The 18,279-nt window shown below is 44.2% G+C and overlaps 1 protein-coding gene across 1 annotated transcript in view; it reads right to left on the bottom strand.

Moving 5' to 3' along the window:
• OstDelta (oligosaccharide transferase delta subunit) overlaps positions 1-18,279 on the bottom strand; it is a 51,873-nt gene that overhangs the window by 7,518 nt on the left and 26,076 nt on the right. Inside the window, exons 12-17 of the mRNA XM_084602873.1 lie at positions 15,696-15,900; positions 12,241-12,345; positions 10,867-10,950; positions 10,425-10,520; positions 2,262-2,337; positions 770-909 (exon numbers count right to left, since the gene is read on the bottom strand). Coding sequence (XP_084458999.1) covers positions 776-909; positions 2,262-2,337; positions 10,425-10,520; positions 10,867-10,950; positions 12,241-12,345; positions 15,696-15,900 — 700 coding nt within the window. The 3' untranslated portion in view covers positions 770-775. The remainder of the gene's footprint in view (positions 1-769; positions 910-2,261; positions 2,338-10,424; positions 10,521-10,866; positions 10,951-12,240; positions 12,346-15,695; positions 15,901-18,279) is intronic.

An 18,279-nucleotide genomic window follows, 5' to 3' on the forward strand; every position in this document is an offset into this window, starting at 1 on the left:
TATCAACTGATTCCACATTTTTTTTTTTTGTGTGTGCTTTTTTGGTGGTGCCCCTCTGACTACGGTTGGTCTGAGCAGTTTCACATTGCTTTATAATTGCAATATATTACTTTCTAAAATTCTTGTGAGTTCCGAGGCTCCACCCTCAATTTACATTCATGCAGATAAGGTAAATTAGCTTTTTTTTATCGTACTGTCATTTCTGCTTGTGTCCGTATCAACGACAGTCCCCCAGTAATGAGAATGTGACTGCTAGCACACAACTCCATGAAAAATGCTTAAACCCATAATTTTTCACAGGTTCGTACTAAGGGGCTTGATACAAAAAAAGCAACAAGTGAGCCTAGACAGCTTTTCACTGGGAGAGAAACCATCTGCCAATTTGTGCGGCCACATTTGCTAAACTGACAGTACATGTTTCTACTAAGGCTGTTTGCATTACATCATTGTTTAGGCCATTCGTACCCAAGCCAACATGACCTTAGTGACATGCAAGGCAACCTTACGCCATGCGAGCACTGAAGAAATTCCCTTTACATGCTCTATTCCTTTATTTTGTGACAATTTTATGCATGTGCTATGACTCATTGCACAGCTAGCACTCCAAACCCAGTGTGGATTGCTAGTTCCTCCCTCCTATTCATTAGGCCTCTAAAGAAAACTTTCACAATACAATGCAAAACAAATTCCCCCTAGAGCCTCTTTAGGCCTAAAACTTGGCAGCTGGTCGTGTCCTGTACTGGCAGATCATGAACAAGGAGTGTCTTACCTTGCTTCACTTCTTCTGGGAGAGCCGAGTGAGCATGCCGTGTCCCGATATGAAGGTGACCGTACCCAGGCCAGCCAGGTACTTGAGGGTGGTGAACATGTTCAGCTGCAGCCAGAAGTAGCCAAACAGGCCAAATATGGCTGCATGGGTGGGAGAGAAAAAAAGAAGGTGCCACGGAGTCGTCATAACAAGGAATGCCCATAGTGTTTCGAGAGAGAACAGGTGGTTTCCATGTATGAAGAAAGAACGAAGGTTTACATCCGCATGCTGTGGCAAGGAGCACACACACGCGCCTTACAGGATAAGCAAGGGAACCCACAGTACGCTGTACTGGGCAACCATCCGTTGCGTTACAGGGAAATGAGATAGTTTTTCCTTGCAGCGCAATCCTTGATGTTTTGTTTTTGGTTTTGCGCATTTTCACCTTATATAGTTCCTGTATTTTTTAATAAACCTTTAGTTGTTAGACAATGCCCGTGTCATCTTCTCTTTCCTTAGTTCCTTGTCCCTTCTGCTTTGATTTGGTTTGTGGGGTTTACTGTCCCAAAGCGACTCAGGCTATGAGAGACGCCGTAGTGGAGGACTCCATAAATTTCGACCACCTGGGGTCCTTTTGCATGCACTGACATCGCACAGCACACGGGCACCTTGTTTTTCGCCTCCATCGAAAAAGGCCAAAAACACTGCGCCATCCCAGCGGAGTCTTTGTCTCTTTTGCACTGTTCCACAATATGAAGGGAACCACAGTAGCAACGGGGCCCTGCGGCGATGGCGCACTGGTTAGGGTGCTACGGCATTTGGGCGCAATGGTTATGGCGTTTCTCATAGGCTGAATCGCTTTGGGACATTAAACTCCCTCTTCCCCTTCCCATAGCAACGGGGCTGACAAATGGGCTTTTTCAAGATCCATCCAATTTTTGTCCTTTCAGCGAACATCAATCCTACGGCTCCTCCTGGTTACGGTGGTGATTTTCCCAGAGCAAAACACCAAACTGCTGCTAATCAAATTTCATTTCAAAATTTCTCTGCCCCTTGGGTTGAACTTATGATGTTTACGTCAAAAGAATGCAGTGATTGCCGTTTCAAAACGAATGGCAGTGCTGCCTAGCCCTTTGAATTCTTGAGTGAAAATTAAAACTACACAGCACGAAGCAGAATTCTTGCCTTGACAGGAGCTGCTCAAAAGTAACTGTGTAACCCTTGTTGTGCCAGTATAGGTCATACTAGTGACATCATTCTCTGAAGACCTAGTTTCAGTTTACCGATTTTCGCTCCTTCAGAACACCTCTACTGGAGCTTATGACAAACTTTTCCTTTTTTTTTAAGCTGGAGGTAGCGGTCTTTAAGGCATGTGATTATGCAATTGCAGTGTTCGAAAAACCCTCAGAGATGTGCCCTTCAAGTATAAGTGAGAGCAACAAATGCAGCAGGCAACTCAAAATTTTTCCAACTTCCCGAAATCACAGCTGTATTCCTGCTGTGGTTCACTCACCGAGCAGGCCTAGGTGGAACACGATGGTGCTCAAACTGAAGGGGAAGTTGGACAGGTTCACTCCAATGCGTGCCCACTGCAAGCAAGTGGTCAGAGAAATGACAAGGAGAAACAAACACTTGAATTTCTGCATGCAGGAATGCAACAAGCTGGTGTTCACAATTAAAAAAAATGCAGACGGTTTAACTCAGTTCGTTATGGAATATCATGCGGCAGCAGGGCATTCTGACAGGGTTGCATTTGCTGTGTCTCAATTATTAAACATTATTTTGCTGTGTTAATCAGGCAGCCATGTTTTGAGACCACACACTGTATGTGCTTCACAGATACGACCTTCTTAAAGTAATGCTTCTATTAGCGATGACGCTGGATATGAATCCCACTTTGTACGAAAGCCTGAGGGCTGCTGCACACGGTACATTGAGCGCCCCTTGTCAAACACAACCTGCATTCTGTTGAATGCATCGAACTTCACCATCATTCTATAATTGATTTACAGGAAGTGAAAGGCGCCATATCTGTCCCACTTTTTTCTGGGCACCTGAAGTCCTTTGGAAAGGTTGAAGGTCACATCGGCTTCAGACATTGAGTTTTTGCAAGAATGCGGGTAGTAATGCTGCAGCATTACAAAAAAAAAAAGAAGAGAGCTGTCGGCATTTGTCTTGCCTGAGAAAGTGTAGTAGCCAGACAAGTTTTGCTGAAGGCATGCGTGGTTTGCAGGTTTCTACGACCAGAAGATGTGAGCATGAAATGTCTGCTGAGGCTGATAAAACTTTATTGTGAATAACTGTGGAGGAATAGAAGTTGGCTTGCCGCAGGCCGTGGAGATCTTTGGCGACGCTGGCCCATTCGACAGCTTTAAATGTCGGGGTTATTGCTGGACCTTAGCTTATCCCAAGCTTCTTTAGAGGGAAAAAGCAAGAGTTCTGAGGGAGGTTTGCGGGCTTTGCATGCCCAAATCATATGATTGAAGTTGCCTTTCTCCCCGCAAAAGCGGCAGAAGGGATTCAAATCCTTATTTATGAATTTTGATGTATGTAGAATGCGCGGTGAGTTCATGGTATGACACGACTGGCTCACCAAAGGGTTCTGGTTCCTGATTTTGCACCACCGCTCAGACAGCTAATTCTCAAGCATATTGGTGGGCAGCCTCATTTCCCGGATTCCCCGCATGAGCTGGGGTCCATATTTGTTAGATATCTCTCACGAGAGGAGATTCTCTTAATTTCGTGAGTATTTGTGAGGCCGGATTGGAAACCCTACCTCTAGCAAAATTACTGATCGCCAACTTGGAGTCTCTTACTATGGTAGTTGCATTAGTAAAGGCGATGGCTACAGCGATAGCGGCCTCCTCCGCAACTAGCAGTCTGGATGTAGAAACCGTTTCCGCCATAACCAGTCTTGCTGGGTTAATGCTGGGGTGTGTAACTCCATGTATAAAATATTTATTGGGGTCTTGTGCAGGCTCTTAGCGAGTGTTTCTCTTTGGCCTTGATGTGCACAGAGGATCATGTTCCAAGGAAGAGGTTTGATGGTGGTCCTCTTTTGGATGTCGCGTGGAATAGCTCGAGGGAAGCCTTTTAGGGGTTCGCCCCCAATACCTAGTCTCTCAAGTATTCCCCTACGAGCGGGTGTGCTAGACAGACGCCTTATTTGGGCAGTTCGTTCTGCTTCTTTGAGTCGCTTGTAGGTTTTGTGGACCCCGAGTTTGAGTAGCTCTTTGTTGGAAGTTGAGCAAACCAGGCCCATGGCTGTTTTGTAAGCCATTTTAATGATGGCGTGGACTGTCTCCACCTCATCTCTTCGGAGTTTTAAGTATGGCACGGAGTATGTAATCCTGCTTATGATGAAGGCGTCCGAGTCTGAAGAGGTCGAGTTCTTTCATGCCTCATTTGCTATTAGTATGTCCTTGTATTAGTCTGGCTGTTTGGTGGACCGTCCATTTGAGTTTGTTGATTGTTGGCGCGTTTCCAAAGCTTGTTTGCAGCCTGAGCCACAGGATCTTCATCTCTTGGACCTCTGTTACTTCCACGCCCTATATTATGACTGTCGTCAAGGGCGCATTTAATTTGCCTTTATGGAAGACTATATGCTCTGATATTTCAGGGGTGCATTTGAGGCCTGCTCTCCTGGACTCTTCATCGGTGACATCTGTAGCTCCTTGAAGAGCAGCCTCGATTTCACCATGAGAGCTCCTTGTTGCCCACACTGTAATATTGTAATCCTGGTATACTGGCAAAAAAATCTTGATCTCAATTAGTGCCATCTTGATTAGGGATCTTGATTAGTGCTAGATTAAAGGGGAACATAGAGAGGACAGCAACTTGAGGGGTGCCACTATTTCCCAGCTTTATCGAGTCGGATTTCAGAGTGCCCATGTGCAGTTGCACCGTGCGCTCACTGAGGAAGGCCCTGATGTAGCTGTAAGCAGGGGTGAAAGTAGGCTCAAGCATTTTGGAGCAGCTTTGGAGCATTTGAATTATGGTTTGGAGCACGCTATGTTTGATAATTGCCGTTTTCTATTTCTGAAATAAAAAACTTCCAATCTGATTCCTTTTTATGCAAGTTCAATGCCTTTCCAACTTTGCACTCATCTCTCACAAGACAAACGGCCAAACAATTTAAAGATATATAACACAGGCTGACCTTAGCAACCACTTGGAACAGACTAGCAGCAAATGGAACGCCTGCTCGTGCACTTCATAACTGAACAGCTAGTATGACCTAATGCATTTACCTATTTTGACTTGACAAATTCAAATGTCGAGTCTACCACTTCGACTATATCAGTGATACTAATTTAGAGTTCAGATTAATGGGTGCATTTTCACTTCCTAACCTGTGCATATCTATATTTATTTATTTAGAATACACTTCAAAGCCCCCAGATATGGGGTATTACATGATCCTTTTTGATCCTATGCCTGGGCTGATAAATTACTATGCACTGGTTATTTTGTCTGCCAAAAAGGCCCCTTCAGACCACAATAACGCGCCCTGACAAGCTTGGCGCCAGTGCCGCTTCTGTGCTTTTTGCCTACTGTGGGATCACAGAAGACTGCAGCGCCACCTCGACTGCCTTGCTTGTTTGTAAACATGGAGGAGGTCAGAGGTGGAAGCAGGCTCGAGTATTTTAGAACAGCTTTGGGATACAGACAGATGGCATAGAAGGCATCCTTCAGCTTTACTTCACCGCCTCCTGCCAATAGTTCATCATTCTTAGCAAGAGCAATGCTGGAGCTCATTTTTAATATCTTGGCAGTAGGACATATGCCATTCCAACACTTTTGAGAAGTTTCCTAGTGATTGACAGCTTTGGCGTACCAACCCATACGCTTCAAGCATGATTTTGTGTGATGTAGGCCTGACGTGCTTGTCATGAACAAAGGGGCTCGATGTAGAAGTACTGGCTTGTTTTCATAGAAAAAGCATTACAAAGACTTTTGTATTTTTTGTAGCTGGACAAATTTTCCTAACGGCTTGCGGTAGTTTACTCTATCTGCTTCGTTTGCTGCTCTCGCTACTCTCTCCACTGGTGATTCAAAAGGCTGGAAGAAGGTGCTACATCACGTGCATAGTGCATTTTGTTTTTGCAATTAACTATCTCTAATCACCTGTGGCTCATACTAAATATATTTACGAACTAATATTTATTATTATGCTCCATGCTTCCTTCCCTTACAAAAATTTCATTTGTATTAAGCCCAGTGCAAGATGCATTGTGCGTTTGCCCCTAGTGCTGTGACATTGTTCCTGTGTTCCACCAAATCTGATGACAGCATATTGAGGCAGCCAGTTTGGAGCAGTTTTGGAGCAATATTGCATTTTGGAGCAGGATGAAGCAGGGAAAGCAGTTTAGAGCAAAATGGAGCAATTGCAGCAGCGCTTCCACCCCTGTGTAAGCCTTTTGCCCAGGGTTAATTTCTTTTAGGTGTTCTAGTATACTATAATGGGAGACATTGCTTTTTTTTTTTTTTTGCCAAATCCTTTCTTTAGATCGATAGCCAGAATGGCCTGCGTATTTGCCTTGTTAGATCTGTTAATAATGTCATGTTACAGCTGAAGCATGACATCCTGCATAGAAAGTCCCCTGCTAAATACTAGGGGTGCGCAAATATTTAAAGTTCAAATACAAATTGAATACAAATCAAATACGTTTGTTATTTGACTCATATTTGAAAAATTGACATTCGGAACATATTGAATATGCTGAAAATTTTCGAACACACCATAGTTTCTCCAGACTGTGCCTTAAATGTTTGACCACGTGGACTGTGCAGTTGAGGCATCCTCAAAACGTGACAGCTGTTTTGTGAAGAGGGCTTTCCAGTGTGCGCACAAAGCAAAGCACTTGACAAGACTCAGGGAAAAAACACGCCGCTTTTGACATTCACTTCATCTCAAACGTAAACAATCATAGTGCAGGTTTTCATCAGGTACAATTACTGTGCTGCAAATAGTTTTCAGCAGTTTTTTTTTTTTCAAGTCCATTCAATATTTCAGTTTCAGATAATTCTGGCGTTTTTTCTGGCCAAACTATAGAGGCCTGTGTACAAAAAAGCCTGTTAATTTGAGCGCAAGTTGGTTCTGCTACGGATAATTTGAACTAAGCGGCACCGCATCAGGGCAGCCTGGAGCCAAGCACATGGCCAAAGGAACAGCCCCGCGATAGGACGGCATAGTTAAGATGTTGCACATGTTCAAAATGGGGACGAACATAAAACCAGTTAAAACCATGGAAGAGTGCGTAAGCCTGGCGGTGATTGGCGGCACCGGAGGGTAGGGGGCTTGCAACTCAATGCTTGTTGATTCGGAAATACTGATAAGCATTTCTGTCAACGCAGCCACAGCTGATGCCCATGTAAGGCGCCGAACGGGCACTACGGGTCTCGCACCGGTTACGCCGTGTCCGGCTACGATTGCATGATACCATAAGCAGTCGTGAAAATAGCACTCCTCAAACCTGAACTACATGTTGCTCAGTTGACCACGCACTTCTGACGTGTGCACAACGGCAGGTGTAACGAAACACAAATGACCTCATCCAACACTACCTTAAGCTGACTACATTTCAGATTCGCTTTTATGAGCTTCGCACGGTTTGCACCAGCCTGCGGTAGGGGCACTCATTTGCTGCGCACCAGCCAGCTAACCGATCGCAGTTGCGGGGCATTTTGGATAATGGGTTGTTCCCCCTTCCCCGGCCCCCAACAACCGCTGAAGCTAGTGCCAATAGATACATACACCCACCGTGATATTGCTGCGTAGCCTCTTAGCGTGCTGCCAAGAAATGAGCTGTGGGCTACGACGGTGTTAAACAGAGAAATGCGCTAATGACTAGGACATTTTCTTTTTCAAATTCTTAGCAGCAGAAGTGGGTGTTGAGTTCAATATCCATTTGGGTTATTACGCGAGTGCATACGGTAAATTTACTGCAATGCAAATGGTTCTTGCCAGGATTGTCAAGGCCTTTCGATAATTCGAACATCGGATATTTCGAACTTTTTTCCTGTCCCCTGAAGTTCGAATGAACTATCTTTGACTGTAATATTTATACTAGATTTCTCTGCAGTGTTTAAAGTTCAATGAATTTCATTTAATCTTATTTGCAAACATCATGTGCATTCTTAAATTAACAAAGTGAACAATGTTTGCTATCTGTAATTCTTAGTGCTTTTTCACAGACCAGATATTCAATTCGATATTCAACGGCATTTTTTAATCATATTCAAATTTGATTTGTATTCCGAAATTTCAATTGCACACCCCTACTAAGCACCCATTCATGTCCTTTTTCTACCGTGGCTCTGATAGTAGTTACCTTCCCACAAATCATACGTGCTAACGTTTCCCATTTCCACACCGTCAGTCCAACCACGATGTAACGAACACGATTATAACGAATTATTGAATATATCGAACTCTTCCGAAATATTTTTGTCAAACATATGTATTTTTAACTTCCCATAGCGAACGCGGTTCGGCATAAAACGGATATTACGAACTTCGCGACGCCAAGCACTACCTCACTTTATTAGCAGGAGGCAGGCTTCGTTGCACTACATGTGTGTTGTGCGGCACAGCAAACGTTCAGGACTACCTTGCAGGCGCTGACAGTGCCACAGATGCTACGACGGCATTGGGAGTTGGCAGCCAAAGAAATCTATGGCCTCGATCACCCCCGCACGCCTGTTTGTGTGCGCGGAGATTATCTCGGAGGCCATAAGAAATCGTTCGCATCTCACAATCGCTGACAGCGCCGCTTCAGCAGCGGCGGCAGCGGCGCAATCGAATGTTGTTTTTGCTTTTTTGGCTTTAGTGTTAGCAGCAGCGTCACGGCGTGGCCGTCGTAGCGTTCGGCAGAAGCTGCCGTCGGTCGTCGTGTCCAGTGTGATGCGCGGGTGTGCGTAGTGCTGTGATGGTGGTGAACGTGAAAAAAAGAGCAGCACTGACGTTAAAGACCAAGCTCAAGATAAAATTAGGGCCTTCAAGGCAGTTTACAAGAGGAGACTAATTGACACTCTTCTCGTGAAGCTTCTTATGAAGCAGGACTTGAAGATCGCCTTGCTGGGAGCATTAAACCGGCATGGGACAGCGTGAAAGGCGAAACGATTGCCCACTGCTTTCGGCACACAGGTTTTGTTCCAGCAGAGGCCCGTGCATCAAGTGACGATGGGGACAATCCCGACGAAGGAGAAGCAGAGCTCCGCGAGCTCGATGAGCATGGAACGACTTTTCGCGTTTTGTTGGTGACATGCCCGCAACAATGACTGTAGAGGACTTTGTAGGCGACGACAATGTCGCGGCGACCACCGCTGTACTGACGGACGCCGAAATCGCTGTGGAAGTTTCTGAACATCCCACAGATGAAGGTCAGGCTGACCCTGGAGACAATGAAAACATTCAGATTTCACAAGAAGCGCTTACTGCATTGGATTTACTGCGTCGCCACTGCAGTGCTACTGAGAGCAGTGGGTTTGCCCTTGCTGAGTCTTTGAAAACTGTGGAACAGGGCGTGATACGGAACGCGATAAACACAAAAAAGCAGACCACGATAACGCAGTTCTTTGCGCGTAAATAAATGGACGTGACCCAAGTAGGCACCCTCCGAGTTGCTGTGCCTTCTCTGATTGAATTTTTTGCTGCTCTTACATGTATTTTCTACGAAATTTTATATTACGAATTATGGATAGAGCAAACTATTTTTCGATTTTTTAACTGTTCGTTATAACTAGGTTTCAGTGTACTGATGTTCTCAGTGATCCAACCCAGTGTTGACCCCTGCAATGGCAAAGCTTCCAGTGGCTGCTATTGAGCACCAGTAGTGTTGCCATAAATCTTCTCCATTTGTGGATTTCATGAACAAGTGGTGTGCAGGTGAGTGGTCCATTAGTGACTACAGGTTTTCCTACAGAATTTAACACAAGTGCCAAGAAAAAATCTAGAAGGCAGCTAGTATAACTATGCTGCATCAGCAGTGCTTGGTCAGACAATCAGAACATGGCAGTCGTATTGATTTACTAGTTTTGCAAGCACCACAAGTGTTTTGTCAAATTAATACTGGGGGTTTTATATTTTTCCACTTACTTTACAGCTTTCTACAAGAAATTGATTAACAATGTGACATAAGTGAAATAATATACATAGTTATGTCGATCAGGCTGCATGTGATCTTAAAAAACCATCTCGACTTTGTTTTATTCCCAACATTTGTGCTCTGAAATGTCGCCAGTTTTATTTTCAGCATGTAAATTAATTTGGTTATTAAAGTGGCTCGTATGATTCGAGATGGTGTTTGAATTAAATATGCCAGCACTTGAAGTATTTTGCACCAGGATTACAATGCATGGCGCACAGATTAAAATTCAGTAGGCAAACTTGTAGTGTGTCAAACAGCTAAACCTCACCCATAGGTAGCTGCAAACAAAACCTTGTTCAGTAACTCTCTCAATTCAATAAGGATTCACGAACAAAATAAAGAAAAATGTGTGATTTTACATAGAGCTTACAAGATGCGTTAGGCTTTACTATTATAAACTTTATGAGAATTCAACAGAACTATGAGGGTACTTTGTGCCCTACATTTTCCTCATCTGACCGTACAAGGTCTGTTGAAGACTTTCTAAAACCAATTTGGGACAGAGTGAGAGAGAGCGTCCATACCAGTACAATCAGCAGCAGTAGGGGAGCCAGGACCAGGCCGCAGAATGCGTTGGAGAGAAACGCTGGCGGTCGCTTCTCCTGCTCCCTGAACAGATGCTGCAGGCAGGTACACAAGTGAGGTTGAATAATGCTAACTCAATCACAACAGAGCAGAACTCAGCATTCGCGGCCATGAGGGAACCACTAGAACAGCTGCACCGGAATGCCTTTTCTTTTGGCATCATGAAAAAGCTTTGCCAGTCTGTCTACGCACTATGCATGCCATGCAAGCTTCAGTATTTGCAGCTCTGCAAAACCTGCAATCCCTGCTGAGCCAAATTACAAAGAAACATCTACAGATGCAGTACTCGGCTAGGACAAACACGCAGCTTCCATAAACACATGCGCAAAGCTGTGTTGCACAGTCTCAGCTGCGAGTTCAGGAGTCTGCAAATGAACCCACCTTGATTTCGGGCTTTGGAGCATGCACATCAACGGTGGGCTTTGGTGGTGATGGGTTTGGTGGAAGAGTCAGCTGAAGAGAAGCCTGAAAAGAACAACAAGCTGCTTCAGCGTTGCACTTCAGTGAGGACCCCTCTTTGGGTGGAGGTGAAGGAAAAACAGACCAGGCCGTATGTGCCACGTCTCCAACCTCACAAAAGCATCCCCTTGACCCCAATCTCTGCAGTAGATGGGGTGAATGTCTAATTGTGCTTCAGGTTTTGGGCTTCTTAGCCCCCTCCCCCTTTATTCCTTTTTTTCTCTTTTTTAGGTGAGGCAGTCTGCTCGGCACACTATGTTGGACAACACTGTCTACCACTGCTCAAAATAAAAATAAATACATCTACTTGACTGAAGCGCAACTAGCCAGTCATATCAGCCGCTGTAGAAACTTATGAAAAAATAAAAGCTTATTAAAAAGAAAATTATGAGTTTATTCCCAGAAACGATTAATGAGGCCCAATGTTTAGGCTGTCATGAGCATCACACACACACATACACACACACACACACACAAAATAATAATCCAAAAGGCTAATTTTCGGTCAATCAGCAGTCAGATATGTAGTGGCTTTATATATAGCCCAAGCAAGGACAAGGACAAAACACACACAAGCACTTCCTATCAACTGGCCTTATTGGCAGAAGGCCACGCCTTATATAGGCTGAAGGGTCGGGAAGGAGAAAATGACAAGTAAAGAATTCACAAAGAAAAACAGTGAATGTAATAGAGCCAACAAAGCAGAACACAAGTGTGTGTGTATACACGCCCACCTGCACAGGCGTTCTCTGCTTTGTTGGATCACTACAACCAGTTTTTGTTTGTTGTGAATTTTTTACTTGCCATTTTCTCTCTCCCGACCCTTCAGCCTACATATAAGGTGTGGCCAATAAGGCGGGTTGATAGTGCTTGTGTGTGTCTCACCTCTGTTGTCCTTGTCCTTGCTTGGGCTATAAAACCCCTACATCAAGATGAACTACCAACGTGCCCAACAGGAAGTTTTAATGAACATGCAGAATTGACACCATTTTTAGGTTCTGTGTAAAGAATAACACGATCTGCCGGGCTACTTGGTTGTGATCCATTTGTATCAGCAGCACGAACACCATAAAAAAAAAAGATGCAGAAGCATCTTTTTTCCCGTTTGTGATACAAATACAACTGCGTAAGGAATTTGGAACACACAGTGGCTTGCTTTGCTAATGCTGCCCATAAGAAAGGCCAGTGTGGGAAGCCTGGGTTCCTCGCTACCACGAGTATAATGGCACCCCCTAATGTGAAACTGTCTGGCCAACATTATGCTCTCGCCAGTGGTGATCTGTGGTGATCACTAACCAGGTGCCACTTGAAGGGGTTGGCGATCACAGCATCACCAATGATGAGCGACAGGTCGTATTTCCCCGAGAGGTAACCCATGTCCTTGGCCTTCTGGAACAGGTCCTGGGGGTAGAAGAGCAAGTGCAGAGTGTTGAGAAAGCTTCTAAATACTAACATCAAATATAAAAATCACGATAATCATCGCCATCGCCACCATGACTTATTTGCCCTAAAAGGGCCCTAGAGAAGCTACTTACTAGAATTATAAAACATGCACTAGACAGTAGGTACCTTATCAATTCTCTCTGCAATGCTAAAAATAGATTAATTTATTTATTTTCGATACTTTCAAGCGTCGAGGCATTATAAAGGGGAGTGGGCAAGAAAACAATGAAAGAAAGCTTCTTTTTTTAAAGGAGGCATAACAACGTAGTTAAAATGTAGGAACATACAATATTCCAAGCAGTCAAGGAAATGCAGAAAAAAAGTACAAAAACAACAACAGTAACAAATGCAACGCAAGAAACTGAACGATCATAAAAAAAAAAAAGAAAAAGAAGAAAATAAAGCACGAAGAACTAACTATTTGCATCAGATAAAAGCGTCCTCATCAGAGACTGACGATAGGCAGCATAATCACGTATACAAGCCACATCAGCGGGAAGGTGGTTCCACTCTTTCGATGTGCGAGGAATGAAAGAATGCAAAAAAGTATCTGTACGGCAAAAAATAGATCCAGTCTTAAGCTGATGGTCCACATGAGAAGAGCGATAGGGGGTGTAGATAAAATAAGAATGCAGTAAGGGGTGATGATAAATTTTATGAAAAAAAAAAGGCATAGGCTTAAAAATTTTCTATGTTGTGCGAGAGACTGTAAGGAAAGATTAGATTTCATAGCTGTGACACACGCGGTCTGATTAAAATTAGAAAGTATAAAACGAGACGTGATGAGGGTCCCAAAGGGGGGGGTGGCATATTCTAATTTAGGAAGAACAAGTGTTTTATAAAGTAGTAATTTTAAAAAGACCTCACCGCGCGCCATCCAGCTTGCCTAACTTGGGAACATCTAATGAGTGGTCGCGGCCAACGGTAAGTGGAGAGGCTTGCGTGTGGTTATGCATTTCCAAAAACTGCTGCGAGCGGTCGCCAGGACCACTTTTCAAAAATCATTTGCATATTATCAGCTCCACATAAAACTTCAAATCTGACTCAAATACTCATAATGATCACCTCTATGAATTGCTTACATTAGGATTTTACCTTAAGCAGCATTTCAGGGGCCCTTTAACCCCTTCAGGCGCTGCGTCCACATATGTGGACGCGACCCAAATGTCCCCGTAGCTTGCTCGCAAGGCGTGTTCTCACCTTTGAATTTGGCGCACAAAACAACTGGCCCCTCCCTGTCAAGTATGTGGCACCATCTGTTGCAGGTACGTCGAAATGTGTTTGTAAACAAGAAGTCGAGATGGACGTCTCCACGTTTTACGGCGGGGCGACTAAGTTGATCTTATTTTCGCGTGCTCTCTTTCCAAATGGTCGTGAAAAACGGAATTTGTCATGTAAAATATGCCAGTAAGGTAATGTAGAAGGGGCATGCTGGATTTCATTACCGTAGGCAAAGAAGGAATGCTTCGGTGAGCCCTCAGAATTGCGCGTCCACAAACGTGGACACGGCGCCTTAGTGCCGAAAATATTGTTACGAGACACCGTTCTGTGCGCACGAGAAAAACGAGGACAAGGAACAAGAAAATGAGGCACGCGCGCTAGCTCGAGCAAGAAACCATTGACGTGGCTCTATGAAAACTGAGAAAGAATTAAAGAAGGAAGGAAGGGGAAGTCTGATGAGAAGGTTTCAGAAAATGGCGACATTCTTCTTGTGCGCTGACATGACAACGGTATTGTGAACATGGCTTCAACCGCCGTGGGCTTAGGCGAAGCAGGCACTGTACGAAGGTGGAGCGAGTCTTCTAACTTACACATGGATATTGAATGCCCTCAAGTCATCCTCGAGTACAACAAGTACATGGAAGGCGTCGACAAGATGGATTTTTTGATGTCCCTCTACCCACTGCACACAAGAACAAGGAAGTGGCCAGTGCGAGTAATATCGCATTTTGTTTCATTTGCTCTTTGCAACAGTTGGTTGGAGTACATCAGAGATTCAAACAATATGCAACTGCCGAAAAAAAGCACATTAGATTTGCTCGCATTTCAGAGTGATGTGGCTAATAGCTTAGTCGCCTGCAACAAAGCACCAAAGAAGCCTCACAATGCAGAGCCATTGCCAACAAGCACAACGCGCTATGATGGCACCAACCACTGGCCCCAGGTTATGAGCATACCAAACGCACAACGATGCAGACGCCAGGGTTGCATTTCGAAGAGCCGCGTTCGCTGCCGCAAATGCGGAATTTTTCTTTGCCTGTCGTCACAGAATGACTGTTTTTATCTATTTCATAAGCCTTGAACAAGTGGCTACTCTTCTGTACCTTAGGTATTTTCAGAGTAAAACATTTATTCATTCCTCATACTTAGTAGAGAATAAAAGAAAATGTTGTAGTGTTTGCACTCATGTAGGAGCTTTGAGGCGCCATGTCCACAAACGTGGACGCAAATAAAATGGGCTCAAATATGAAAATTTTGGCGTAATTTCTTGCACTTGACTTTTGTCTGGTGTACTGATCATGAATAACACAAGGAAAAATTTTTCCTTTCAGAAAATTTAATTCGCGCCTGAAGAGGTTAAGGAACCTTAGGCTAAGGCTTTACGTAAGGAGGGAACAGCTGCGACATAATACACTGGTAAATAATATCAAGTAGAAATACAAGGTACAGGGTTTCAAGTCACAACAATTCGCAACTCAAGAGCAACCTGCAGAAAGAAAGAAAAGAAAAAAAAAAACCCTCTCACTTAAAAACATGGAAAAAATAACTCACACAGGGGGAAAAACTTTGCTTTCAGTATATGACAGTCATTGTTAACTACTATCTGAATTTATTTGGTTCTTTCAGTGACAATGGGATCGAGTAGCTCATTCCATATGTAGTGGAGCCAGGCCATCATCATCAGCCTGACTATACCCACTGCAGGGCGAAGGCCTCTCCCATGTTTCTCCAATTAACCCGATCCTGTGCGAGCTGCATCCACTTGACCAACGCGAACCTCTTGACCTCATCCGCCCACCTAATTTTCTGCCGCCCCCTGCTACGCTTTCTTTCCATTGGAATCCAGTTTGTTACCCTAACTGGCCATCGGTTATCCTCTCTTCCAACTACATGTCCTGCCCAGGCCCATTTCTTCTTCTTGATTTCCACTAGAATGTCAGTAACTTCCATGAGAATGTCAGTGGAGCTAGGTAGGAACGATTTATTGAATGAGTTTGGAGAGCTGCGCATGCATCATAAACTTGAAGCATTAAAAGTTGGCGTGAGGTGCACGACAAAAAAAGGCACACCATGCCAGGGCAACTCACCAGATCAAAGCGGTAGATAACACTGCTGTCTGGCTCGGCCAAGAACACGATCTCGCGCTTGGTCTCCACATGGTAGAGGTGCACAAAGGCCTGGTGGGCCGACATGACATCCCCGTGGAGGACGTCCTTGAGCGAGAACTTCATCACCAACTTCTGGTGGTGGTCCGCCTCCACTGTCTGAGCCAGCTTGCTGCGGAACGCCACCCTGGGCACACGTGTGCAAAAAGGCCACAAGTTCATGCACTCTGCGCAAGAATGTGAGCTAAGAACGCTCCACAGACAATCCGTGCTGTCAGAGACCCACATAAAAAATGACCTTTTACGAACTTCTCAAGGTCATTTGGATCCGTTTACACGTGACAGGGTCATTAAAAATTTGCAAAAAGTTCTGCCATGCTACCTAGTACAGTATAACTAAAACAAGGTGAAGTTATATTACTGCCAGCTCGAACAGCTTATACGCCTGGATCCACTGCTGGCATGCTAGCATTTTGAGAAGCTGCAGCATGTGCTTCAAGCAAAGAAAAGCATGAAATACATACTTCGAGTGAGAAACAACAAAATGAGATGTTCGTCGTAAAGAAGACGCCCATGACTAAGGAATAAACACTGGAAAGCAGCCATGCATGACTGATACAAATGATGACTTGAGTGTTACAGGCATGGGCTCGGCAAAAGAGGACCGGACGGTGTGCTAAGCATGCCTCCTATCTTATTGCAGGCGATCGTGCTATCTTCAGCCGGACTGCTTTCAACATTTCAACCCCAAGGCGATGGGCTCAGAGAGCAAGTAGCAGAATTCGGCAGCACGTAGGACAACGCCTACTGCATCGACGGTTTTCTACAAGCGGCAACATCAAGCATCGGATTTGTGACGTCATCAAAGACACAGGCTATAAAATCAGGACTACATTCTTGGGACTTCAGTGGGCTCTGCGAAAGAGGACCGGACGGTGTGCTAAGCATGCCTCTAAGCATGCCTCCCATCTTATTGCAGGTTAGTTATACTGGCTTTTTTAGAAGTGATGAAAGAACGATTGTTGTTGTGCCGAGCCCACACACTCTCCTATTTATTGCGGCTGACTGCTTTCATGTTTGGAAGTTATTGCTTTGTGGCGATATAGAGGAAAACCCTGGTCCTTCAGTTGTGGAAAAGTTAGAGCAACTAGTGGAAGGTCAGAAAGCAGTTTGCAGCGATCTATTAGATATTAAGAAAAAACTGAAAAATACCGAGAAAGCTGTGTTTGAATTCGGTGTGCGCATGGAGAAGGTAGAAGAGAATATTAAGGAAGTACACAAAAATTCACAGCAGATTCAAAGGCTGCAAGAAATTGTCGCAAAATACCAAGAAGAACTTAACTCGCAGAGGTCACGTCTAACGGATTTGGAAGATCGTAGTCGAAGAAATAACTTAGTTGTGTTTGGCATTAACGAACAGGATGATGAAACGGAAGATGACCTGCGACGGAAGGTAATTGATGAGGTCTTTAATCAAAAATTGGGAGTTGATTGCTTGTCTGTAGCACGCATTCACAGAATGGGGCGAGGAGCCTCTATTCGCCCAGTTATTCTCTACTTCCAGAACTACCTTGAGAAGCAAATGGTTTGGTGTAACGTACGGAAGCTAAACGATTCTGGTATTTCTATTCAAAATTACTTCTCGCCATAAACGTTAAGAAAGCGCAAATTACTTTGGCAAAGCGGAAAAGCAGAGAAAGACGCTGGCAAAAAAGTAAACCTAGTTGGAGATAAACTACGTGTTGATAAAGCCTTTTACGTTTGGGATGATTCATGCAACATGCGAATGCCGGCTCGACGGACCGTTCAATCAGATGGATAGTGGTCAAAGACTCTGCAGCATCAACTATGCATGCTCTCGCTCAATGCCAGGAGTATCGTGAATAAAACATAGCCTGGAATGCCTGCTTCTTTCGTATGACCCTCATATAGTCATCCTTAGAGAAACTTGGTTACATGATGGCATCTCTAGCGATACAATTGTAACAACTGGTTACAATGTATACAGGCATGACCGGTGTTCTCGTGGTGGAGGGGTTGCCGTTATAGTGAAGTCTTCTGTTGCTGTTACTGTATTAGATCAAATACCTGACCACGAAAGCTTATTTTTTAATTGTATCTCTTTGGGGCACTTCCTTTCTACAATGTTCAGTTTATCGTCCACCGAACTCTGTAAATTCATACCTTCAAAAACTGTATGATCACCTGCTGGCAAAGCGTTATTGTAATACCATATTAATGGCGATTTCAACCTGCCAAGCGTGAATTGGCCATGTCTGGCCTATGGACAATGTGATGACAATAATACTATCTTGGATATTATGTTAGCTTTGAATTTAGATCAAATGGTTAGAGAACCCACCCGTGACAGTGCCCTTTTTGATTTGTTTTTTGTCAGTGAAATTTTTTCCAATGACGTTTTGAGTGTTGAACGTGGCATTTCAGATCATGACTTGTTATCGTTTTGTTGGTCTTGTAACTATGAACGGTCGTCCGAGAATGTATCACCTGTACGTATTCGAGACTTTAATCAATCAGACGACACTGCCATAATAGACTACCTAGA

The sequence above is a fragment of the Amblyomma maculatum genome, chromosome 4, assembly GCF_055883805.1.
Source record: "Amblyomma maculatum isolate TAMU_Amacu chromosome 4, ASM5588380v1, whole genome shotgun sequence".
In the NCBI taxonomy this organism is placed as follows: domain Eukaryota; kingdom Metazoa; phylum Arthropoda; class Arachnida; order Ixodida; family Ixodidae; genus Amblyomma; species Amblyomma maculatum.